The sequence below is a fragment of the Podarcis vaucheri genome, assembly GCF_965113315.1.
Source record: "Podarcis vaucheri genome assembly, chromosome: 15".
NCBI classification, from domain to species: Eukaryota; Metazoa; Chordata; class Lepidosauria; order Squamata; family Lacertidae; genus Podarcis; species Podarcis vaucheri.
Genome location: NC_138753.1, coordinates 5,277,074 through 5,304,719, shown reverse-complemented (window position 1 = coordinate 5,304,719; position 27,646 = coordinate 5,277,074). Strand labels below are relative to the sequence as shown.

Below are 27,646 nucleotides of genomic sequence, written 5' to 3'. Positions count from 1 at the left end.
CTTGAGAGATGAGAGATGGAACTGAGCTTACTGCTAGCACTGATTAGAAGTGGAATCTGCACTGTGGTTTAAGGCAGTTCCTCCTCTTGTTCTGTTCCAATTAAACATGCTTCACTTTCGGAGAACATTATGGGGATATCTCTCCTGTGCGGTCTGGTGTTCTGGAGTGGGGGATTGGTCCCAGATCTGAATTGATTTTTTTCCTTTCCAATGTCAGCCTTTGAGAATTCTAGTCAATATGTTTGGCAAGAGCCTGCCTTGCTCTTGCACATCTCACCATGATGGTGCTAGTTATGCCCAATAAGCTTATTAGAAAATTATATCCCATCCAAGCACCAGTGCGCCAGATACTACAGCTACTTGAGGGAAAAATTAAAATCACAGAATTGTAGAGTCAGAAGGGACCGAAAGGGTCATAGAATCCAAACCCCTGCAATGCAGGAATTATGAACCCCAAACTCAAAAGCAACTGGTGTCCTATGTTGAGATATCTGAATCTAACACAAGTTGCTTAGGTGTCTCTGAAAAGTGAAAATTCCAGACATTTATTAATCATTAGCTGAATATCTGGGGCAAAGAGTAGTTATAACGGTATTCATAAGAATTAGCACTTATTTTGAAAAAAATATTACCCAGTATTTGCCAACAGAGCTGTACATTTATAATTTGTACCGTATCTGGCTGGTTGTGCCAAAACAAATTTGCTTTTCACAAACTTCTAAGACATAAATTTGACAAAGCATTTCTGAAGAGCTGCTAACAGGTGCCATCCTTCAAGCACTAGCAATTCTAAAGATGTCTATCAAAATTTAGATGGCAATGTCATTTTTAAAGATAATTTGAATAGTTCAAAATGCTGGGACTATAACGTATTATAGCAGCTGTAAGAACCACATTTGATTTCAGTATTAAAACTCTGTTTGCTTCTTAAATGCATAGATTCTGCTTCATCAACTAAAAAAGCCACACATATCTGAAACGAATCGCACAGTTAACAACCAGACAAAATCATAACCAAGAGTTCTGGCTGCAAGCAGCACACCACACTGCCAACTTAAACCAAACTGAGAATACTTGTCCAGCAGTCATTTCTCACAGTGGGCTTTGTAAGTCCACAAGTGGACATAAACACAATAGCTCGCTCCGGCTTGTGATCCTCAGCAACTGATATTCAAAGGCACAGGGCCACCAACACTGGGTAAAATAACCATCGTGACTAGTAGACATTGACAGCCTAATCCTCCATGAATTTATTAGTAAAGAAACACATTATTGTTTGGGTTGTTCTTTGTCAGACTAAAACTGGCACAGGCTACAGTAGAACTTTCACCAGAACAGAATACGGGGATTAAAATAATATTCAGGGGTTAAAAAGGAACTTGAACACATACAAGTGAAAGCTGCCTCAAACTTATTATATTTACATCTCACACCTTCAGCAAATTTATACAGTCGTACCTTGGTTTTCAAACAGAATGCGTTCCAGAAGTCCATTTGACTTCCGAAACATTCAAAAATGAAGGCACAGCTTCCGATTGGCTGCAAGAGCATCCTGCAGCCAATCAGAAGCTGTGCGGGACGTTCAGCTTCCAAGGCAAAGTTCACAAACTGGAACACCTACTTCTAGGTTTCCGACATTCGAGTTCCAAGTTGTTTGTGAACTAAGCTGTTTGAAAAATCAAAATACGACTGTACTCCCTGGGAGGATAAAAATAAAAGTGCAACAGAAATAAATAAGAAAATAAAGTATACAAACCAACATGAACTAAAACAGCAACAAATGGTTAAACTAAGCGCTAAAATAAAACTGCTCCAAGTTAAAATGAGCTGACATTAGCGGTCCTTAAAAGCATGGGGAAACAGAAGTGATTTTGCTTGGTGCCTAAATTATGAGAGAATGCCAGGTGGATCTCCATGAAGAGGGCATTGCAAAAGCAACCATGTTCATTGCACCTACTTAAATTCTCCCGCTAGCAAGCATATGGTGTGAATGACAGGTGCTGTTTCTAAACAATGCAGATGGGCCAAGGACCCATGGCCAAATGGGATTCCTTGGCAAGCATACCCTGCATCCTTAGAAACATGTGTCTGCCATTCCACTTTATGGTTTTCTATAGGAAATACATAAAGCAACCCTCGAAGGGATTCTACAAGAAGAATGGTCTAGGGATGCAAAACAACTACAGTTTTGAAATAATATGTCTCTGGAAACAAAAAAAAGTAATGAAGTATTTCCAATATGCATTCTTCAAGCCTCGCTGCAGCTCACCATTTTGTCAGTCAACAACAAAATTCACACAATATGCTGCAGAAGAGGACAACACTGTCGTGCATTCCTAAAAAGGTGATATATCACCTTTTATTAGAGTGAACAAAATCATCTCAAACCAGCCAATAAGCTTTCCAGTTCTTTCCCCCATGTTCCTTCAAAACTGTCTTCTGGAGAAGACGAGGGATGTCTCAAGGCATTAATATCTAGTTTTAAGAGTGCTGTAGAACTCTAAAGCTTCCAATTTTGTGACTTTTAGTTGGTCTTAATGAAGTGTTTTATACTACTGTCGTTTGGTGGTATTTTTAATGGCTACTCCATCGTTGTCTATATTCTGAAAGAGTAATTTACCAAATATTTTTATAGCTCTTCTATGTGAGGTTTTACCTTGTATTTTTATACTGCCAACAGCAGCCTGGACAAGAAACAACTGAAGTAAAATCCTGGCTCCATCAGTATCAGAACAAGCAAATATAAAAAGGAATGATAGAAGCACAAGGATAGCTGTAGAGGAAGATTCTATTTTAGAAAATTACAAACATATGGAAGTCTATTCCATCACCACATGAGATCTGCACTTGCATGAAGAATCAGTTCACCGTTCTCTATTTGTAGTACAAAACAAATAACCATTATCCTGAAGCTGCAAGTAAAAAACACACTAGGAAGGAAAAGGGGAAGGAAAATGCACAAGGTATCCTACCTTTTATTTATAGGTTTCTCATCTTTCTCGTAAGGCTTCACAAACCATTTCCCAATGCGCACAAAGTTCCGGTTCATTAGACATCTTTCCACCAGGTTGTGAATTGCTTTGAATAGCAGAGTGCGACATTCGTAGGAAAGCCCATTCTCCCACACACCGTCTTCCTCATCTGCAAGCATGGGAGGGGGGAAAAAAGTTAACAGCCAGCTTTCAGTGGAGGTGCAAAGAAAAAGAACGCCACCAACAATAACAGCAATAACATTAGTGCTGACTAAAAGGTCACTTCATACATTACATTTAAGAGTACCCCATAGGCTTCTTCAACATAAACATATTGAAGAGTCTTACAGAAAGACAGAAAATGGCCCATCAAGCCAAATACAGGCCACCCAATTAGGAGCTCTCTGTTGTCTCAGACAGAGGCCTCATGCTGCTCTTAAAAGACCTTTCTATTTAACCACAGATGCCAGGGACAGGACCTGGGTTTTTCGGCATGCCAGTCATTTGCTCTGTCAATGAACTATAAGAGCGCTCCTGCTGTCAAAGTTTAGTATGCATTATCTTTGGGGAAAGGACCTGTCTTCTTAATTTTTATTATTACAGGCACCATCTAGCCCAAGCTGGGCACTTTGGTTTTAATGGAACATGCGTGACACTCCCATCAAACTCAACCAGAGGCTTAGACGTATTTGCCACACACAGGCTCAGGCCCCATATAAACTAAACAAGTGGGTCCTGTCACACTAGAACATTACTGTGATGTTCCAGGAATCCCTTAAAAAGGCCTGGTCACTAGGTCACTTCCTCAGATACTCCACTGAAGCCTGACTTCCCTTAAAATACCTGCTTATGGTAGCTGCTTACTTAAAAGGAACAAAGCTCTCTTCATATATTTATTCACACAAGGTAGGTAGGAGCGGGGGGTGGAAAATTAACTCTTAGAATCTACCCAGATCAGAACACAGGCAGTTGAAACATTAACCCACATTTAATTAAGGAACATTACATGAAGAACAACAAGCCATTTCATACATTTATTTATTTATTTATTTATTATTATTATTATTATTATTATTATTATTATTATTATTATTAATTATTATTAATTATTATTATTATCATCCTGTCCATCTGGCTGGGTTTCCCCAGCCACTCCGGGCGTCTTACAAGAGTTCTAACCTAACACCCCTTAATAAATATGCAAACTATTTTACATATGTTTTTACTATCCTGCTCATCTAGTTCCTTCTTTCTTTCCATCCTTTCAACCACTCTCTTCTTCAGTGATAATTTCCAGCACTCACTTCCTCACATTCTACTCCACTCCCCTATTGACAATCATTCTATTCCATTCACTCTTCTGCCACAACGATCAAGAAATACAATTGGGGGACAGAGTTTGACAGCACATCCTTGCCATAACACTTCCAATAATGCCCGTTTGGCTTTCTTTCATAGGAATGAATGGTTGCTATGCACTCTTATGAGTCAAAGTACAGTGGTACCTCAGGTTAAGTACTTAATTCGTTCCGGAGGTCCGTACTTAACCTGAAACTGTTCTTAACCTGAAGCACCACTTTAGCTAATGGGGCCTCCTGCTGCTGCCACAGCACGATTTCTTTTCTCATCCTGAAGCAAAGTTCTTAACCTGAAGCACTATTTCTGGGTTAGCGGAGTCTGTAACCTGAAGCGTATGTAACCTGAGGTACCACTGTACTGCCCTTGGGAATAGTTTTGAGGTGAGGTCACAACCTAACACACCCTGACTTGATCCTCACTGAACTGACTGCACTGCTGCAGCAGGAGTTGTGCTCCCCCCACCCACTCCAACAGTCCATCTGATATGCGAGCTCCTTCCACTCCCAATAATTTACAGTAATAAAGAAGATGACTAGACAGATTGTGGTTCTGACCCAGTTAAGCCTACAAGTCTGTATCCAGAAACACATAAATGTCAGCCTTGGGGAGAAAAACTACTGCGCTGGGGAACAGTGGTGTGGAGAGGTCATAACCTGACCCACCTCAACACCAAGCAACTCAGGAATTGCAGGAATTATAGAGAATTGTAGGGCATGACACACAAGCATGGTGAACCTTTGCTACAGCCAGAAATACAAATGAGATAGGCATCAAAACACTAGAGGTTTGAGAGTTGTCGTTTGTCATTATTGTCCAGTTCATTCCAATATACCTACACAAACTCAGCTTTCACCAAGAGTAGACAATGACATCAGCTGAAGTCTCTGTAATGTTTGCACATGTCCACTCAGACAACAGGGAAGAAGTGTCTGACCTAAGGTTTCCAGGAGTACAGGTGTCCACATCAAAATCTACGTTTAGGAGCAAATGGCATGGACTTTCTAGAATCTCTAGACAGAAGCAAAACTTGCATTTCCCCAGAACACATAATGCCAATTTTGAATCCATTTGATGTATTCCCCAGACAAAAAAAAAAGTTTAACCTGACAGATACTTTCACAATGTGTTTTTATCATGCACATCAGATATTGTTTCCATGTTAACAGACTTCTTTCAGTCAGATTGCAGCACTACAGTTCAATGACTTGTTCCTTTTCCCAGGCAAGAGTATGTACCACATAACCACTTTAAAAAGGTGGCTGGCTGACATCTGAAGAATTTTGAGCTCAATGTCTATTACATGAATTTACCAGCACCAACTTTAGAAGGCGGATGTCTGGCTGAAAAGGCAAACAATAAGTCAATCAGGATTTCTTTCTACCCATTTTATTGCCTCCAGGTTGAATAACAAAGGTCACTAAAGACAGTGCTTGTTTAATCAGTTTCCAAGCTGTCACCTCAAAAAAGGGTCTTGCACTTCTTTGGGAAAAGATACTGAAGCTTCAAATTTTTCTATCCATGTTGATCAACACTTAGATGTACCAAGGAGTGGGTTGAACTTGGCAACACTGATAAGTGCTACCAGAATCCAATAATGAAGCCTGTCAGATTTATATGGGGGTAAGCTCACATGAGGTTATTAAGAGAGCACGGATCATCGTACGAACACCTAAACACACACTCACACAAAATGTCAGCCAGTTTTCAAAAGGCTTCTTCAGAATAAAATCCTGATTCGTCACTCAGTCCCATGCAGGGTTGTATGCCCCAATCCAGAAGGTGAACAGAAAAGAATACAGGGAAGCAGCTCCTGGGGATCAATAATGGAAGAGGTATACTGCCTTCAAGCCTTACTAATGAGAATCTGTTCACCAATACAATGACACAAGATGTTGGACTAGATAGGCTAGAGGTGAGGAACCTCAGGCCCAAGAACCAAATGCAGCCCTCCAGGTCTTTCTTGCTCTCTGGATTCTTCTTCAACCATGCCTCCTCCCCAGCCCACACCCCTCAGCAGCCATGCTCTGCAACTTCTTTGAGTGCTTTTGCTTGACTGGAATGTGTTTTTAAATTATGATAATGCCTCTTCCTTGCCTGGATGGAAAATGAAGCAGAATGTGGGTGTGGCTGGAATGTAGCCTACAGTACAAAGGAAAGAGTCATATCCATTGCTCCACCCACTTTTGCCTCTGGTCCTGTCAACTACTGCTATGTGGCCCACGGGCTGAAAAAGGGTTCCCATCCCTGACACATGACTATCAGTCTGACCCAACAGAGCTCTTCTTGCGCAAGATTCTGCTTTCATGTAATTTTCAATGCAGGTTGTACAGCCCAGTCACCTGCCAGCATAGTCCATTTTTATAATAGGGCTACTCCTGACTTGTCTCTGTTCTGACTCACGTTTTAAATATGTTCAGGAAGTGACCACAAAGAGCTAAAGTGGTGTGCCTCTGCAACATCATTAAGGCTCAAATAATAAAGGCATGCAAACCAACAGATACTGTGTCCTAGGATTTTTGTAGCTACAGTGGTTCCATTTGATTATGGGGCAGTACTATAAACCAGACAACAAACAAAAAAACCCCATGAACTCACAAAGCCCAATTATAATACATGCTTAACTTTCCAAGGATGAAAGAGATGTACAATGATTCAAAGATCCACAACAATGCATTAAAACTTATCACAGTAGACCTCTAAGACAACCTCAACCATAGGGCATCAAGGGGCCATTTGACCATTCAGCATTCAGGGTCAAAGACCCTTGTGCAGATTCTCCATAGCTCCAAATGTGAGGACAAATACCCCAGTGATGCAAAACACCAAACAGATGCTCCTTCTCCAAAAAAGAAAGAAAGCAGAAAACAAAATGAGATCCTCATCTCATATCAAACTTCAGAGCAGGCACAGGTTCTGCTTTTTTTGAACAGAGGAACAGAGTCTACTTTCTGTACTGCTGAGTTCTGCAGCAGGCCAAAGAAGAAGAGAACTAAACTAATACTGCCTATTTTGGAGCTCAACATCTCTCTCTCTCTCTTTTTAATAATATTTATTAAAAGTTTAAAGATTACAGAAAGAAGTAAAAAAAGAGAAAAAGTAAACAATACAGATCAATACATTACAATACATAAAAAACAAAACAAAAGACACAATACATCAAAACAAAAACAAAAACAATTTAAAAAAAAACACATCCAATATTTCCAGATCTTTGTCTTTTATTAACTTGTTTCATCGACCTCCTCACACCTCCCTTTTTTGTATTCTAGTTATTAATTATTTCAGCAAATCCTTTCCATCTTTCACTGTTTTCTGTCATTTAATTGTCTTGATTTATTTTAACCTTATCTTACTATTAAAACCCTAAAACTTATTTGAACTTAACTCCTTATAACGTTTCTACTAAAGCCATGTAATTTCATTCCAACATTTTTCTAACACTCATTAATTTTACAATATTTCTCTAAATAAATTTTAAACTTTTTTCCAATCTTCTTTCACCGTCTCTTCTCCCTGGTCTCGGATTCTGTCAGTCCTTTCTATCAATTCCATATGGTCCATCAACCTGGTGATCTTCTGTCCAAAGCTCTTAACTCTTTTCCATGTCGCTTCTGCAGATCGTCTTCATATTTATACATGCACTTAACTTTATCTTCTGCTGATCTTGTTCTTAATTTCCTTCCTTTGGCGCTGAGGAGTAGATCTCTCTCTCTCTCTCTCTCTCTCTCTCTCTCTCTCACACACACACACAAGTCATCTGGCATCTTCAGAGTCAGAGTCAACAGAGATAACAAATAATGTATGACTTCTGTGCCAAACAAGAGATTTGTTGTCAAGGGAGACTCTGCATTCAAGTAAAAGGTAAAATCACATATTCACTTCTTACACACAGCCAGGAAGTTTGAACTGCAGACTTCTCACTGCATGGAGAGATAAAGCAGAACTAGCACACACACACCCCCAAAAAAACCATAAAAGGAATGCATGAGATTAACAACAAAATTTGTAACGATCCAAAACACAAGTTGGATTAAGGGATCAATTCTACGTAAACATATTTAGCAGAAAGTAAATTGCATTGAACTCAGCAGGAGATGCTTCCTATTTAGAATTCATGTTTAGAATGTGGACTTGAGCAATTCAAGTGGACTTACTAGGCAAGACACTCCCTGGTGATAATTGCAACCTACCAAGCAGGGACATCACAGGGATAAACATGATTGTGACACCACAAGTTTAAAATGTGTCAACCTGAAATCATGAAACCATATCCTGGAGTACTAAATCATTAATCCAGTTGCTGTCTTTGACCACCATTCACCCTAAAAAGGGTTCAGTTAGCCTTCAAGAGAAAGGCGTCCTTCATGAGAAAGCAGTGCAGTCAGCCCTACATAAGCTCTTTATTTGCCCTAACTAGCTGTCCATAGGAACATGCTTTTCAGCAAACCACTGCACAACTATAATTATCTGGAGGACACAAGCAAAACCTGATGCTTTCTGTGGGGGTCTATTCAGCCCCTGATGAGTACACAGCTCTCCATAATAACGGAGAGCAACATACACAAAGGGAACACAAACTCCTCGCCATTAAAGAATCAGGAGACAGACTCAAAACGTAACTACAAGATAATGATCAGATGGAAGAAGTACCCATCTTGCAAAATAAAAAAGAGAATTACTTCACCTTCAAGGCACAGAATAGATCTAATGAGATTAAGTTGAAATGAACCTTCAGAAGCGCCTTCAGGAATGATTTAATACACCATTAGTTGGGAAGAGGGGGTGTCACATGTTTGAAAAAAATGTGCCAAGTTCCCTTGTGGTGCACACATGTGTATATGAGAACATAGCTTTGCAAAACTCATGTTTTCTGGAAAGAGATTAGAACATTTAATATATGTTTTCTGGACAAGCGATTACAGAGGTTTTAGGTATGTTCCAGAAGGCTTTTTCTCCACTCCCTAATCCAGATGAATGAAACACATACACACATACCTGTTCTTAGAAGTTACAGCATTTATTTATTACTGTCCAGATTGGTTGTCAGGACATGCTATAAAATAGTATTTAACAGAGTACCTTGAGATTCTGGATAAAGACAAGGGTTGCTAAATGGAAATCAAGTGACAACTTGTTCATAATCATATTTTTTTCAATAGGTGGCAGAATATTGAATTCCTGTTGCCAAGAGATTATTATTTTCCTAATTAAAAAACAACAACAAGGAGTCAGTACTATTAATACTGTTACAAATTCTTTAGTGTTTAACACTATTTAAAACAAATTGAAATAGGGTCATGTTTTTCAATGCACACACTGTTTTTGACGATTGTATCACATCAAGCAGAACACAGCAAAACAAGGAATACTGCCCATTTGCCCAAACAACAGAAACCTATTTCCTTCCCTAAAAACCCACTGAAAATGAGAGCAGTGGGAGGACTTAAAGTGCTTGCCCTTGGCGATGTCAACACACAGACAATCTCATCCTCGGGATCTCAATTGCCTGTGATGACACAGGGGAGAAAAAAATTCTAAAGATGTCAAAGTAGCAACAGCTCAGAGCTCCACATGGGCACATACATGTGAAAGCCCACTAACACATACAAGGGGTGTTGTACCCCTTAAAAGCTTACATCTCATTAAAAAACCAAGCCACACACAAATTTGCTACAAAACTAGAGTTCAACAGCTGCTCTTGTGTGTTTATGCATGTGCACACACTCACACACTATCAAGAACAGTCCAATAAGGAGAAATTCACACAAGCATTTTTATTTTCTGAACTCACCCTTTCAGACCACTTTTGGAAACACAGCAAGCCACATTGACATGGCATACTTTTTTAAACTGTTAACATGATACAATCCCATTCAATTTAGATACATTTGCAAAGGATTCTAGACACTTGGTGGGCCAATAAGCTATGACAGTGGCAAGAAACCTGCTACTTGATAAATGCCTGAACAGTCCACAGTTATTGCAATCCAGCTCTGCAAGGATAACAAGAAGACTGACCTAGTCTGTGCAGCATGAGAGGCCTTGAAGAAGCATATGCAGAAGTTCTGGGTGTCAAGCTCAGTTGGCTGGAACCACTCAACCAGCAAGAATGGCATGGAGTGCTGACTTCATTCAAGGTACCGTACTTTTCCGTGTATAAGACTAGGGTTTTTTTTTACTTTAAAATAAGGTTAAAAATCTGGGGGAATCTTATACATGGATAGTGCATATGCCCATTTTCTAAATTTGGGGTCCCCAAAAGTAGGGGGCGTCTTACACATGGAAAAATACGTTATGTGGAGGGTTTCTTTTTGGGGGTATGTGAAGAATACAGTTGTAGGATCAGTCCACATAACCTGTAACCACAAGCCCATCCTTTCTCCAAGGGTTACTCAGGAGTTGGCCTGGGCAGCTCATCTTGTCAACATCAACCACTTCATCCTGCCTTCTTTATACTAACAGTCAGAAGTTTCAATGGAATAAAGCTGTGGCCTATTTTATACCCAGCTCTATCTCCATCTCCTCTCTCTGTTGGGTTACAAGTGCAGGCACAAATTCTGTTAAGATGTGTCTGCAGCAACTTCTAGTCAAAATATGGCAGGCAACAGTTCCTGGAAATCAGATCCCAAAAAAATATACAGGGGTGCGTGGAAGTAAATAGGAAGCCTTAAATGCAGCTCCTTTAAGCTGCAAAAAGAATAGAGAACTATATATCCAAGATTCTTAGCTTACCTAGACAGGTGCAACAAGAGAGAAGCACACATTTTTCTCCTGTTTCACTTATCCCCCAACCAGATCTTGCTGATATCTTTGCTGGGCTGGCAACAACCAATGAAGTAACTGGGACCAAGATCGCTGCATCAGGAAGTGCTCAGTTCCTTAGTGGGGTTGATTGACAGTGCTACAACTTGCCAGTCAACATTTTTAGCTACAACCCAGGAAGGCTCAAACCATTTTCCTCAGCTTAGGGAAGGCTTATGGCAGTTGGACAAGCTCTTAAGTAAATAGAAGCCCCTGGTACTCCATCATAAACTAGTGTCTAAAAGAAAGGGGCCAACAGAGCTCAGAATAAGAGACAACATGTTTTGCATCAAGAGTTACTGGCAAAGAGCCCAGCAGGCAATAGCCTGCCAGATCCCTTCATGCAACTCAGTTCCATGTGGATCTCATGACACAGTGATTGACATATTGGTTGTCCAAACACTGGCTAAGGTTGTAGCATGATAGAGAATATTCCTGATCTTGGGAGGGTTTTGCTTAAATAAATAATGAATATAAGCCTGTTCCTGGCTTCTCTTTGACACCTATTTGTGTGACCAAGAAACTGAATGTAGACTCATCCCTTAATGAATCCATCTGAGAGAAATACAAGGAAAAGCTGGGATGAAGCTGAAGGGTAAGAAACTTAACTGCTATGCCAGACCTTGGGCTTCTAAGGCAAAAGTTCCTCTTCTACTTTTTCTCATAAGAGTATTTTGCTAATATATTCACCCTAATGAGAAAAACTTGAGAATGCCATTATGAGGCAGGCAAAACCTGCCCACCGAACCTCACTCTCTTGTAGCCTATACCAATATGAGGCTGATGAGGAAATGCAGTGTGTGTGTACACACATACACAAACACAGCTGTTCCAAGAGACCATTCAAGGGTTCTTCCTTCTACTGGCATCTATCATAATGTCAGACAGATATTTTACTAATATTCCAGTAAAATGGGAAGGCAGAAAAGAGATGAAAACATTTTATTACCAAATGTAATATTGTCCATTGTTTTGTTTAGCAGCAGCAGATACAGTACTAAGCACTAGCAAAGAACATTTGATAAAGGAGAGAGTGAAACGTGTGTTTAAAAAGGAGCCTCTTGATGTTTATTATTGCCCACATACATAGACACACTCCTAGCATGCTAATACCTGCTTCAGTATTCCAGACATTCTGCAGCCAACGATCTGATTTTTCTGCTGAATGTGAAGAAAACTGATTCTACAGGAGAATTTGCAGCAGTAAAATGTACTGTATAGAGGTTGTTTTTTTTTAAAAAAATGCTGTAAACTCTTAATAGGGAAGAGGAGGTAACATTTTTTTTCCTGCCTTCCTATTATGGCTCCTGCAAATACTCAACGTATGTAACTCCAACAAATAACAGACATACAGCTTATTATAATAACCAAGGAGACTTACATAAAGATCTCACTTCAAATGCTCCAACAGCATCCCACAGTACTCAAATCGCTGCAAGGACTGTTGAGTGCTTTCTTCACTAGATCATAGAGAGGGGAAATGTGGTAACTTACAGGATGTACAGTATCAATACTGCAGTTCAGTGGATGATTTATGGATAAAAGGTTTAAGACTCAATTCTCCACTCAAAAGGACCTCAGGTAACAAAAATAGAACAATGTCAGTCTGACATTCCTGAAAAATTGCTGCCTGTCAGAGTAGGTCATCCTATCCTAGGCAGACCACATGGTTTCATGTGATCAAACTGGACTGACAAGAAAGGTTAAAAAAGTTAGGGCTAGGAAAATCCCAGCTGTCTTAAAATTTTGATGCCGAAAACCCTGGTGCCCAATTTCCCACACAGCCCTCCAACCCTGTGTATAGTTAGCATTACCTGACATATAGGCACACATACCGTATCCCCCCTCCACTATAAACCACACACCACAACCTAAGAAGGTTATGGGCTCACTTGTTTGTGTTTACTGTAATTTACTTAGGAGTTAAAGCAGTGGCATTCAAACTTTCTAACTTGATTGAACCCATTCCACAATGACCTGTTGGCCCAGAAGTTCCATGTTTTAAAAACAGGGCTGGTCCCAATATGAGACAGAGTGAGACAACTGCCTCAGATGGTAGGTACTTGGAAGGGGGCAGTAGTGAGAGCTCCACAGCTGCTCTTCCTGAGTACCCTAGCCTTATATGGAGAATGAAGTTACCAATGCCATGTGGTCTGACTCCTGCACCCCCAAAGCTAACCTGCTGCTCTGAGTTGCAGTGGATGAAACCATCCCACTGACCATCCCACTGACAGTATTGTCATTCATCTGCCCTGCTTTGAAACTTCTTCACCTTAGGCAGCAAATGTCCAGGGCAGGCTCTGATTTTTTAAAAAATGCTGTAACATACGTATCTGTATGGTGTGCAGTCAGTGCACTGACCAGGCCTACTGAGGCTTCATGAATTCAGGGTATACCTAGAATGTACTCACCATTTGCTTGTGGCTACCAAAGCAGGGGAAAGTTGCAGTGGTGGTTTTGTTATTTGGGTGAAGACAAAAGGAATATGATTGAAACCAAGTGAAACATGCCTTTTAAATAGTTTGAAAATTACTATAAATGCTACAAGCCACTTGCTTGTAGCAGCACCTTGTGGAGCATTACAAGAAAAATTACAAAACTAGAGTAGCTGACAAGCTTAAATATAAACTATCAAAAACAAAAAAACTCTGCTTAACAAGCTCAAGTCAAATATTGAGCTCCAAACTTATTACTTCATAGAAGATGGCATCAAACAAGGAAATGTTTCCAAGAAATATGACAATTTCTTTCCTTCAATTTTCTTTAACATCAGAAAAAGCATAAAAACCATAGCTGTATGATTAACCTAGAAAGTAGTAATAATCAAATAAATGTTCGGGGGTGGGGAGGGAAATTATGCCATTTTCAACAGACTTCCAAACATAGTCCAAGTGTTTTGAGCAAAAGCAAACACACACATTAAAAGATGGCAAAGTCCAAACTGCACTTTGTACACTAACTTCCACATCCTACAACAGCACACGGAGTTATCTGTGAAGAGATTTAAACCTATCAGCTTCTCCAAACTTACACAGCTGGAAACTCTCATTTGATAACAAATCAAGAATTAGATATACCGTATTTTTCGTCCCATAGGACGCTCCGTCCCATAGGAAGCACCTAGGTTTTTTTGGGGGGGGGAAATAAAGGAATTTTCTTCCTTTATTTCCCCCCCAAAACCAGGTAGGGGAAACCAAACCAGGTCGAGGAACAACGGGATGGCGGCGCTGCGCCTCCCCGCTGTCCCCCGAACTTGTGGGGCTGGCCGATGTCTGCCCGGCGCGCAGGGCACTCTGTTTCAGGGTGCCCCACGTGCCGGGCGGCAGGCTGCTATCCGCAGCCTAGGGAGCCCTGTGGGAACTCCCGTGGGCTCCCCAGGCTTGCGGATAGCTTCCTGAAGCCTGGAGAGCGAGAGGGGTCGGTGCGCACCGACCCCTCTCACTCTCCAAGCTTCAGCGAAAGCCTGTATTCGCCCCATAGGACGCACACAGATTTCCCCTTCATTTTTGGAGGGGAAAAAGTGTGTCCTAGAGGATGAAAAATACGGTAAATCCAGGTTCTTATTTCATCACTTTTATTGTTTATGAACTGGAACCTTCCCTTTTTGGAAGGGTGGATTGTTAAACTGTTCCAGCATAATGGCTATGCAGTTGCCATTATGTATAACAGAAACCTGGTATACATATAAAAGTTGCTCGATTTCAAAACCACCATTGGGAAATAAAGAACAACTCAGAAGCTTGAGTACTCCATCTCCCTACCTTATTGTATTCCCCCCCCCCAAAAAAACCCCTGCTTTTGTTTCCAGAGGCTGCACATCTGCACTGCCATTCTCACAGACCATTGCTAGCTCAAGACTATACTTTGCAAACTGAATTCAATCTAGCCATAACAGCAAACTACAGTTTACAATTAACCAGGCTAAGCACACAAACCAGTGCAGATACTGACTACTTTAAAGAACAAAAGGCAAAGTTGAACTCGTGAGGGAACATGAAGAGAGTAGTAGCATACAAGCTTGGAAGGTGCTTCCAATCTTTTAAACATTGCTGAAATAGAGCAAAGGCTGTGACATGATGCAGACACTAAGTGCATCAGTTAAAAACCATATCCTAAGAGTGTGTAGTATAAATTCTTTCCTTTCATTAAAGACACATTAATTTAAAGACAAGTACCTCCTGAGGTAGTGTGATTAGCTTACTGAGGTACCAAAATTAGTTTACCTTGGGGGGGAGGGGATTTCTGAAGCCTAGAAACTGAAATACACTTTTGATTAGAGAAATGATAGAAGAATGCCATTTGTTTATTGTGGAAAATGGTAATTATTAACCAAGCCACATGATGTAGGAAAATCTGTGTAACAGTGAGTCTTGAGCCAAAACGTCTATTTGGAAATATTTAACATTAACTAATATTTTTACTGTATGTGAAGAGGGGTGTGTGTGGAAAAGGGTTCCTTAAACCATCTCCTTGCTGAATATTCAGATGTTGTAACTCCCACCCTAAGAATGAGCCTATATGCAAAATATTATTCCAGGAAGGAACCTGTTCTACAATCCTGACACTACAGCAGCTACCACTTACTTTCCAAAGGCAGTTTTGAAAGTGTTAAATGCAAAGCTGTTGGAAAGCGACCAAGTTAAAGTTACGGCAGTGAAAACAGGCATTAAGAGTGCTTCAGTTTCATGAGGGAGAGGATCAAGCCTCACTTCTCAAGCTCCAGCATTGCACTGACCCTATTCTTGCCATGAACAGCAAAAAGCAGTGAGCATTCAACCCCATCTAGCCTCAGGATTTGTGCATAGTTAAATTTTCTTTTTGTTTAAAAAAAAAGTGATCTAGAAAATTAAATTGCACATAAATAACCAAGGGATCTCAGGACAAGTTCCTGGGGAGAAAATATATCCATTACACTTTACTGGACTTGTCTCATCCCTTGAGCCTTTAGGATACGGCAAGCCACGTGTCTAACTTACCATATTCCTAGCCATCAAAAGCAAGTTTGCGGGGTGGGGGAGGAAATCGTGCCTCATTCTTCTCCCAAAAGACACATAGGCTCAAGCTTTGGGGGCTTCCCATAGGAACATAATTCCAAAAGAGGCAGCCAAAAGGGGCACATGTCAGCCACTGCAGTCTTAAGTATGTTTACTCAGAAGCAGGGTTTGAAATTAGCAGGGTGCCAGGTACATTTTGTGCCTAAAGATTATCCATTTGTGAGCACCTCAAGAAGTCGGGTTCCATTTTTGCACCTGGCTGACACTCAAGGATTATTGAAATGTATGTGCTTTGAAGCCTCAAAGTATATGTTAAGGATAGACTATACGTTAAGAAGTTTAACAATAAAGGGTTGAGTGCTTTGAAAACTGAAGTATGGTACCAATATTATTATTGTAAACACCAAATGAAACATGTATTAACAATTTCTGCTAAAAATACGATATTAACAATGTGTCATTTATGTGAATTGTGTATTAGTTCATTCTTATTAATAAATAAAAAGTGTTGCCGACCCCCCCCCCAAAAGGTGACTAGACATTCTGTTTTGATGCTCACAACCCAGGGGTCCCAGGAGCCTAGCTTTTCTATCTCAGTTTCTAACACTGCTCAGAAGCAAGCCCCCACTGAAATAAAAGAAAGAGTTGTAAAGGGGCTTAGGGTTCCAGCCTAACATGCGTTTTTGTCTAGCAAATTATACATGAGCAGAGTAAAATCTTTACAGAATATTTTGTCAGCCAAAGCCTCCATTTACATTCACACGTGTAACACTGTTCACGTGTACCAGTACTTAGGGAAGAGGCTCGAGGAAAAACACACACAAACACACCTTATTAAGCCAGCTTGCATTGGCAACAAGATTATCAAGCCCGAAGTCCATGTTTGCCATCTTGCACCCATTCACCGCCCCCTTCTGTGGAGATATGAACCACGGACAAGTTATTGCTGGCACAGCAAAGGCCTGGAAGGTGCTGTTGATTAAACCTTTCCAGCTTTTACGCATATCAAGTACCAAGATAAAAACCGCAAATGAAGAAACACACTGAGAGGTTGCGCAAAAGGCACTGAGGCAATTGCTTTGAAAGGGAACCATTCCGATGAACAGAACATGTCTCCACATGTATCCAAAAGGTTGCCAAAGAACACGATACCATGAACTTTTTGTTTTTTTCTAAACAGATTCAAGAGGCTGAGAAATAAGGCTTCACACTCCCAGCTGAGCACCCCCGATCTCTCTCCTGCTAGCAGGAAAAGGATTTGGGCTCCCTCAGCTAGGGTGCAGGAGGCTTTGCGCTCCCCGGCTGAGAGGGCCATGCCAGCAAAGGGAGCCCTGACGAAAGAACCTGTTAGGCTCCGTTTGCAGGGATCCCTCCGTCTTTGCCAGCAAGGGGTTGGAGGAGCAAGTGACCTCTTTCTCCTAGGAAAAGGAGACTGTTTCCTCGCCCCTTACCCCTTAACAGGGAAGGTGAAGGATCCCTGTGATTGCAGCTGTCGGTCTCCATTCTCAGGGATCCCTCCGTCTTCACTGGTGGTGGTAGGGAGACAAGCAAGCAACATCTTTCTCCCAAGAAAAAGCGGCCCCTTTCCCGCCCCTTCTACCTTGCCAGAGAAGGGAGCTGTGCAAACGGAGCCGGTCACACTTCGTCACAGGGCTCCCTCCAGCTGAGCAGCAGGCTGGGGCCTGCTGCATTGGCCCTGACCTGCGAGGCGCTGGGGTGAAAGCACCTCAGTTCCCACGCAGTGAGAGCTGAAGCAGTCTCACCCAGGGCCTCGCAGGCTGGGGCCAATGCAGCTCTTTGTATATCGCCAAACTGCTGTGTCTGGCTGGTGATATACTGCGATGCTCAAAACCTAGTATTGCCCAGCCCTAATCTGTATATTGTGATATTTAGCTGATGATATAACACAACGCAGGTAACAAGATATCGCCCAACTCTAATAAACAGCATAGGCTTCCACTTCTCCCTGCCCTTCATCACTATGGTTAGGCAAACTAAGGCCCGGGGGCTGGATCCAGCCCAATCGCCTTCTCAATCCGGCCCATGGACGGTCCGGGAATCAGTGTGTTTTTACATGAATAGAATGTGTCCTTTTATTTAAATTGCATCTCTGGGTTATTTGTGGGGCATAGGAATTTGTTCATATTTCCCCCCTCAAAATATAGTCTGGCCCCCCACAAGGTCTGAGGGACAGTGGACTGGCCCTCTGCTGAAAAAGTTTGCTGACCCCTGGCCTAAACCATTTCCAAAATCCAGGAATTCAACTAAATTATACATGCACACACAATTCTATCTGCATGGTTTATCACTAGCACAGAATATGCACAGTCCTGTTTATCTGTGGGGGTGGGGGAGAGAGAAAGAGAGAGGCAGACACAACCACTATTGCTCCTATCAGGACAGACTGTTGCTTTCCTAGCAAGCTGCAAGCAATGGAGATGTCCTACTTTAAGCCCTGCAGGGGAGAAATTACAATAATCGAGCTTCTATTGTCACTGGGGACATGTGTCACTGTTGTGAGGCTGTCATAAGATAAAAATAATACCACAGCCAAGAGCTGGCTGCACAGCTGAAGGGGTAATTTTCATATTACATCTGGTAAATGGTATCAAGATTCTTCACCCAATACCCTGGCTTCAGAAACAAATCCCTTCAAGCCAATGCAGGAAGAAGGCTCTGTGGAGAGCAGGGGAAAAAAGAGAGAAAAGAGCAGCAGTTATCCCAGGCTTGATGCCGATAGCCAATGCAGCCAGCTGGCAGAGTCATCCAAGCATTCCCTTCCAGGCAAAATAACAAGGTCCAGGGCCTGAAGAACAAGGAAGCATACAGCTAGATGGCAGAAAACATCACCAATTCTGTACTGTTTGGTTTAAGGAAGATCCAAGAAAATCAACAAAATGATGAGAAGCCTCTTGAAGGAGCCTGCATTCAGTTCCTTCAGTGGCGCTATGCAAGGCAGAATACTTCCAGATCCAAGTAGTATCCTTCAATCTGGTGATTTTTAAACTATGCTCCATCAAACCCTGTTTTTCAGTGGTTTATCGAAGAGAAAAATAAGTTACAGTAGACAAGCTTCTGTGAAAGACAACCTGTCCACTAGTGCAATGTTCTGCTACGTGCAACCACAAATAACTGGCAGGCATATTTTAGGGTGCACTTTCAGTTCCCAAAGAACAACAACAAGGCCCAAATGGACTGGCTACCTAGCACTACATGCAAACTGGCTATGTACCCTCAGGATCTTCTGCTTAACACAAAGGTGTTCTGTGGCAGAAAAGCCAATGTGGAAATGGTTCCCTGGAGGTAGAAAGCTTGAAAACTGCTGCTTTAAATCAATTACTAAAAAGCTCCAGCCAATAGACTTGCACAAAGGGCCATTGCCAAAAACTCTTAATGCATCCAAGGACCTGCAGCCGCAGAAACACCATTTCATGCTCCGAAGCAAAGCCAGAACCCAGTAAGTGTCCAAGAAGGTCTGAGACGTATAATCATTCCTTTTCATAAGCTTGCCCAATATCATTGCACAACTTTCTAAGAATTTTCACTCAAGTCATTCTCCTCCCTCTCGTGATAAGATGCCCAATACTACATTATACTGCCCACAGTTGTTTTCGGCCAGAGAGACATAGCACAGAAGTTTCAGAATTCAGAAAAAATGCATTATCCACAGTCAAAGCTTTCCAGCTAATGAAGCACAAAACCTAGTCAATTAATTTTAGGAAGTTTCAGTATATTACACATAAAGGGAAATGTGATAATAAAAACGGGCCAGCGAAATAACAGAATTGGTAGTGAACATTTTTTTTAAAAAAAATGAACATGTAAATCAAAACATTCAGCAAGTTAACTAAGCCTTAATAAACAGCAAAGGCTCATACTACCAAGGTGGCACGAGAAAAAAGGATCAGCAGAAAAATTCTCTTATGGCTTATCAAGTGTGCAAAACATGTAACCAAGGCTAAACCACAGAATGCAGTGTTGAGCTGTATCTGAAGTTAAATCCCATGTAATTGCATGTTCAGCTATAAGAGGGGTCAGCTACTTGAGCAGCCCAGCCCAACTTTTCCCCTCTACAGTACCTACTGGGAACAACAAATCTGAGGCTACAGAACCTTGGACCTCACTCTTTACTCCACTCTTAAAAGTGGCCCTCCAAGAAAAACAAGCATATATAAGGGTCTGAAAGCAGCTTCTCTCTTTCAGATGTATCCCAGGTGCCTTCTTAGAAAATGGTGTTGCATAACTCCTTCTGAAAGCATTAATATAGAAAACTATGAAAAACCATTGAAGCTAACAGCCAACAGCAACTTTTCACTAGGCTGCAGGTCAGGTATTCCTGAACACAAAGTCAAAAGTCACAAGATTTAAGAGTTATGGGCAATGTGGGGAAACCAGTACAAATAAGTGCATTGTATTCCTGCAATGGAATGCACTGACAAGATGGAACATTTATGTAAAAAGAACAAAATAGAAAAAGAAAGCATTTAGGCCAGGGATAGGCAAACTAAGGCTGGGGGCCGCATGCGGCCCCCCAGACTCAGAAATCTGGCCAGCGGACCCTGCCACCCGCTCAGTCAGTCCCCACGCGCTGTGAACGCTTCACCGCATGGGGACTGACTTCCGCGATGCTGGCACAGCTTCTGGGCGGGCAGCGATGCTGGCGCAGCTTCAGATCGGCTGCAGGAAGCCTTGCCACCTGCGGCTGAGGTAAAACTGGTGCGGCCATGGATGGAGAAGCCGGCAGGCGGGCGGTGGGTCTGGGCTGTGCCATGGGCATCGTGATTGGGCGCTGCAGGGCTTCAGCCAGAGTTTGGCACCCGGCTTGGCGCTGCTGCTGTTGGTGCACTCGGCAGCCACACTGGAGCAGCTGGAGGGCGAGCTGTGCATCGCCTGCCCGCCAGCCTTGGACGACGGGCTGCAGTGCGTGGTGCACACTGCCTGTGAGCTCCGCAGAGACAGGCCGATGGAGCGGCTGCTGCTCGTCAACACCGGTCAGCGGGCACCACCGAGACGCACTCCTGAGCACATGCAGAGTGTGTTCCTCCTCCATGTTCAGAGGCAGCTGCAGGACCGGCTTGCAGGGTGTTTATATTTTTCAAAATATAGTCCAGCCCCCCACAAGGTCTGAGGGACAGTGGACGGGCCCCTGATGAAAACATTTGCTGACCCCTGAATTAGACTATTGCTGCAAGATATTGCAAGCAAGACTACGGTCATTGTTCTTTGGCAATAATGTCCTATTTTAACTTAAAATGTACCACACTTTCGAAGGTTCATTTGCAAGGCTACATTGACCCCTGCAGTCAATCAAACTTGAAAGCTATTGCTCCATTTTTATTAAAAGCTTCCATAACTCGTGGATACACACAACAATGGTTCCACTGTGATTCTAGGAATAGGACAATTTACAAGCTTTGTTTCAAAAGGCTGAAATAGATTTCTGGCTCAATGAGATGTTATGACCAGTATCCAAAGGACTGTGCACTACCTAGCATGCATGCATGTGGGGATGATTTTTTAGTTTTCACCACATTCCCCTTTTTGAAGGGCCAATTCCAGCAGGAAGCTGGACCCTCTGGAACTGCATTCCATGAGGGCTAAGAAGCTGCTGCCAGGAAGGAAATTACCATAGATCCCCCAGCCAGGTATGCAAGCTCACCGTCTGTGTCACCCATTCCAAATCAATGAAGGGTTGTGGGTTGGTGGTAGAGGACAGGCTTCATATGCAAAAGGTCCCAAACCAAAATCCCTAGCATGTCTAGTTGGATGGACAAAACAGGCTGATACAGTCACACATTCCTACAACTGAATGCTAAAAGCTTAGATTACTATCAGTATTTGCATTCCTATGCAACCTTGCAAACAGCCTCTTGTGTGCGTACATCTATCACATAAATATATTAAATCAGATTTGTTTGTTTTGCTGCCTTTCCATTCTTTCAGATGGTGTTCTGAGTAAAATGAAAATTTGAATATTCCCAAACTGCAAAAAGTGTCCCGGTAAGAAAGACATCTCCCTTTCCCATCTTGAATGCCTTAATGCACCAAGCTTAAACAGATACTCCTGCAAATCTACTGGCCTTTGCTCGGAAGCAGCCCAGGACAAAAATAGGTTTATGGTCTAAGTTACAGCTCAGCTTTACAGAAGACACTCTGTGCAAGTTATGACTGAGGTAACTCACAGGGCAAAATAAGGAAGCTATAGATGTACTACCAGAATGCCCAAGTATCTGATCTGCAAGTGACCCTTTTTCTGCAAAAACCTCTCCGTTCTAGGACTACTGGCTTAACCACGTCCTGCTCCCACTAACTCAAGTACTTAAAACACATCTGCGATTTTAACAATAAAACCCTTCTCTAGTATATAATATGCCACTGTTGGGTTAAGTATTCCTATAGAAGAGTGGTACATATGGAGATTCAATAAGATTATGCTAATAAAACTAGTGCAATTGTTTCAAGCCGACTGGCACCATGGCAACGATAACTGCTTCCCCTCTTTATAATGTACACAGAAAACTATATGTAGTATAAATGCTAGCAAACAGAGGTACAAATGAGGAATCTCCCTCTTCAAATCTCCTCTTTGCCTTAGGCGAGCCACTTAAGTTTAGAGATAATCAAAGAGCTGATACACGTAGAATTGTAGAGTTGGAAATGACCACAAGGATCATCTAGTCCAACCCCCTGCAAGGCAGGAATCTTTTGCCCAACATGGGGCTCAAACCCACAACCCTGAGATTAAGAGTCTCATGCTCTACCAACTGAGTTATCTCAGATGAACCATCTGTTTGCACCCAGGAGGTGCCAGGACCAATCCCTGGTACCTCAATTTAAAAAGGAGCAGGGAGCAAGGAATGGTAAAGACCTTCTGCACGAGAAGCTGGAGAGCTGCTGCTAGCCAGAGTAGGTGAGACCAGGTAAAATTGACAAAGAACATGAATTGGTATAAGGCAGCTTCTTGCATTCTGACACACACACTCAGACTCAGCCACATGAAGAGATTAACTACATTGCAGGGCTGCTGCAAAGATGACTGAAATGCTGTACACGAAGTGCTTTAAGCAAGTGTTAATTACCATAATCACTTGAAATAAATAAGATATTTGTGAAAGTGGATATAGGCTAGAGCTAGAGGTCTGCATTCTTTTTAGAACATAGAGGACTGTGACTCTTTACTGCCAACATGAGCCAGCCAAAGTTGAGGCTTCTCAAGTGCATGCTGCATGAACCCACTGAATCAATGGGGCTTTAAAATATTTGTCATGGTTGCTAGTTCCCTGTAGAACACTCCATAAACACGCAAAATATTTTAGACCAGGTGCAATTTAGAACCAGAAGCAATGATCCCTTCCATAGCATATTTTTATATGTCTTGTAATAGAACAGTACAGTACATGATTACATTATTCTATCATTATTTATATCACATGCTTACTATTTTTCCAATTTTGTATGTTTAATATTAAATATTAAAAATCAGCCTCAGTGCAGCCACCAAGCACTACAATCTTAAGAGGCATTCCTTAATAAAAACATTCTCCATTCCCCAATACACAAACAGGCAAATTACGAGCGTAAGGAAGGAAATGGCACTTTTTCTGGGCACCAAGTTCCACAATGGGTGCCATAACCACAAAAATGCTCCAATCTACATCTTCAGTGTCCCAGAGGTACTCAGTTTCATCTGGGTTATGCTTTAGAGCTCAAAAGCAAGCTTAGGATAAAAATACATAATAAAAAAGAAATTGCCAACACAGCTTTATAATTTGGCACTTGCCTGGTTACCTGCAACAGGTAAGACAATGGCTCCCAGATGACCCAAAAGTCCCACTGCTGCCATAGAGATCACTGGCATTTGAAGACAGCACCATCCATTAAGCATTGTTAGTGACACAGTTTCATACAGATCAGCTGCAATCATAAAGATCTCCTTCCTCCCCATCTAGCATGGAGGAAATCACGCAGCACTACATGGAGGCCGCTCCTGCAGCTTCACCCTCGCTGCCAGTCATGAGTTGGGACAAGAATGCCAGACAGATGGGAGAGCAAACTGTCAGAAGCATCACCATGTAGCTAGGGGGAAAAGGAGTGATATGGGCAACTACCTACTGAACAGTTATTGCCAAGACTACAACAGTATCATGTCTATATTTAGTGACTATCTCTGCCTGCAGACAGTTTAAACATGACCTGCCATGCGCTCACATATTTCAAGCGTTCAAAATGGCCTCATGTGTACTCTCACAGTCATCTTTACAACAGCCCTTTCAGGAAGGACACTGCTATTATTCCCATGATCTGATTTAAGAAAAACAACTGTATTTTTATACTACTCAGATGTTCACAGGCTTGAGAAAGAATCTTGTCTGAGGCCACCTAGTGAGTTCATGGCTGAGTCATGATCGGGGACTTCTGATTCACAGCTCAAATGTCCTAGAAACCACACTACACATAATTTAAACAGGAAGTAGTAGTGTGACAGAAAGGCTGCTTAATGTACCTGAATGACTATTAAGCATTTAGGAATTTTCAATATAGCACAGAGAGTGTGCTAGGTGTACATAAGAGTAAGAGATTATAGTGTTTAAATAGGACATTTAAAGATTTAAGTGCATCTTCAGGCTCATAAAACCAGATTGCTGCCAAGGCAGAGCGGAGAGAGAAAACAGTCCAAACTAGGAATAGTTTTATATAGATGATCCTACTGCAATCAACATGTACTCAAATTTCAAGTGTCAATTCATACTAAAAAAGCATCAGGCTGCTTTATACAGCTAAGTCACAATAGCAGGTCATACTGGTGAGAAGACAATGTGGGTCAGAATCAATAACAGCATCTAGCAGGTAATTCAGATTTGCCAGCTTCCTCCCCCACTTTAAACCTTTCCTCAAGAACTACTTCTACAAAGCTACCCCCGTCTCAACTTTCAAAAAAAAACAACCCAACCCACAAAACTGTTGTCATTTTACATACAAACTACCCCCCCCCCCGGCTTGGAGCAGCATCTCTCGCCATGCTCTGCATGAACACTCAAAGCAGCTGACAAATAAGCATCACACAGCAGCCAATGCGCAAGAATAAGGCTGCACATACACCATATCTTTAAAGCACATTTGAAACACATTTTTTCACTTGTGAATGGTTGCTGGGAATTTTAACTCTGTGAGGACAGTGCCCATAATTCTTTAAGGGGGGGGGGGGAGTTGCTTTAAATGTATAGTGTGTACACAGCCTAAGTGACACCTGTGGGGTCTATAATATGCCGCCGATTCTGAAACCACCAGTTTAATTATACACAACTGCCTTATAACATGCTGCCTTTTATCAGGTCAGGCCCATCTAGCACAATACTGTGTATTTTGACTGGAAGTGGTTCTCCAGAATCTCTAGAAGTCCTCGACTACAACTTGATATTTTAACTGGAGATGCCAAGGATTCAACTTGGGACCTTCTACATGCAAAGCATGTGTTCTGCTTCTGAACTATAGTCCCTCCCCATCACCTATACTTCAAGATGGTGGTTTAAAACAGTCAATGCAGCCTCCACATCTAAGCCTCCTTTTCCTAACAAAAGTCAGCTGTACCTCTGGCTTTAGCAACATACCTAACAAAAAATATACCTTACAGAACAAAATTACCTAGACACAGCATGACTTACAGAAGCACATGACTCCACACCTGCCTCACTATCACAGATGTTTACATTCAACATAAATACTTGTGTTCTATACATTCAAACTTATATTCTACCCACTTTTCCAAATGTGTTAACATATCTTTAGAGAGAGAAAAACAAAGCAATCCCACAAGATGTCCTCCAAGATTTCTCCCACACAATCAGAAGACCAGTTTGCACTTCTGTGTATTTGCTTTTTATTTGGCACCACAAGGGCACACGACATTTTATGGAGTAACATTAGCTGGACAGAAGTCCCTGACCAAAGTAGGTTCCAATATAATAATTATTTCTGAACAGCAGAGTAAAAAAAGTAAGGTGAATAATTGCAATAATGTGTACTTCATCTCTCAATTCTCAATAAATCCAAGCTTATTAGAGCAGCAAACTAGCAAAATAAAATTGTATATCTGAAGAATGATACCACCACACAAGGTGTCCAAGACTTCTCTGCCTTACCTGTTAGGTCATGATGAATTAGGTCAGTAAAATTGGGGTCATCGCCCCACCAGAATATCCACAATTCTCTGCGCCCAGGCCTCTGGTCTCTCCGCCACACACTCAAGACGTCAGCTTTGAGGCAACGACTGTAGCTGCTTAGGATAGGGTCTTCTTCGGTCACTGGGAACAGGATTGGTGCAGATGTTGGACCCTGCCATACATAGCGTTTCCATTTAATCCCTGTTAAATCGGCCTGAAAGAAAATTGTAACAGGAATTAGACTAGAGGGAACCGGAAGGTTTCATCGTAAAATTGCAGCAGTTACCAAAGACAGATATTTTTATTCACTTCCCAGCAGGTCCTTCTCCCATTTCACTAAGCACATATGCATTTTGGACTTAAAAAATGCATTTTCCCTACCACCTCCTAATGACAACTTTCAGTCAATAAGCCAGTGGCAATGACTTCAATCCCTGCTCCATTCAAATCAGTGGGAGTTTTGTTATTCAAACAGAGCATCCTAGGATGTTAGAATATCATAAAATCAAGTGCTTGTTTTGAACTATACCATCACTTTTGCAAATCCTGCTGAATCTCCAAATATAGAGAACTCCTGTTTCCTGAGAGAGAATCTACATCTGTTACAAATGCAAATAAACACCTCACTAATAACCCTCTCCTTAGCCACTTAGCACTAGAAGCACTGCAACAAAACAACCTAATCATTCTGAAAGGTAGAGGCTTTACTGAAAATACTGACTATCCCCATGGGGGGGGGGGAACCAACAAAGAAAAAAACCATTCCAAACTTTTAATGGATTCCACTACAATTCAAGGAAACTTTCAACAGTTCTTTCTCCACTCCTTTTCCCAGAAAGAGGGTTTTTTTAATGACCAGCGTTTCAACAGCAGCTGAAGGGGGGGCTAAGAGAAATGGTAGACACTGACACAGGGTTCACTTTCCAGCTGTTGATAAAGAGGGTGCTCTTTCCACTCAACACAAAATTCATTTGCTTCCCCAGTATATAGATACAATAAAGGTTCTCCTGGCCTATTTAATTTCAACAAGGAAGGTTCCAGCACCTCTGTCAAGTGACAGAATTTGCAACAGTTGGTGATCTTGGAAAGAGAAATGGAGAAGAGGGAAGACATGCTTTAAAGAGACACTGGCACTCATGAGCAGCAGGCCAGCTCAGCCAGTAACGTGTGATCCTGCAGAGATAGACTGCTTGGATTCCTTACACCCAACTACGCATCAGCACAATAGCTTTGGCATAGATTTTTTTTTTAACTTTCAGGATTAAATAACACCAGCTGGTCGGGTCTGCTGCCAATTTGCATTGAAATAAATCCAGAGTGAGAAAGTGGTCAGCAAAACCCACGCTGGGATCTTAACTGA

At 41.8% G+C, this 27,646-nt stretch overlaps 1 protein-coding gene across 1 annotated transcript in view; it reads right to left on the bottom strand.

Moving 5' to 3' along the window:
• MED13 (mediator complex subunit 13) overlaps positions 1–27,646 on the bottom strand; it is a 102,012-nt gene that overhangs the window by 71,375 nt on the left and 2,991 nt on the right. The window contains exons 2-3 of the mRNA XM_082201646.1: positions 26,266–26,500; positions 2,973–3,141 (exon numbers count right to left, since the gene is read on the bottom strand). Coding sequence (XP_082057772.1) covers positions 2,973–3,141; positions 26,266–26,500 — 404 coding nt within the window. The remainder of the gene's footprint in view (positions 1–2,972; positions 3,142–26,265; positions 26,501–27,646) is intronic.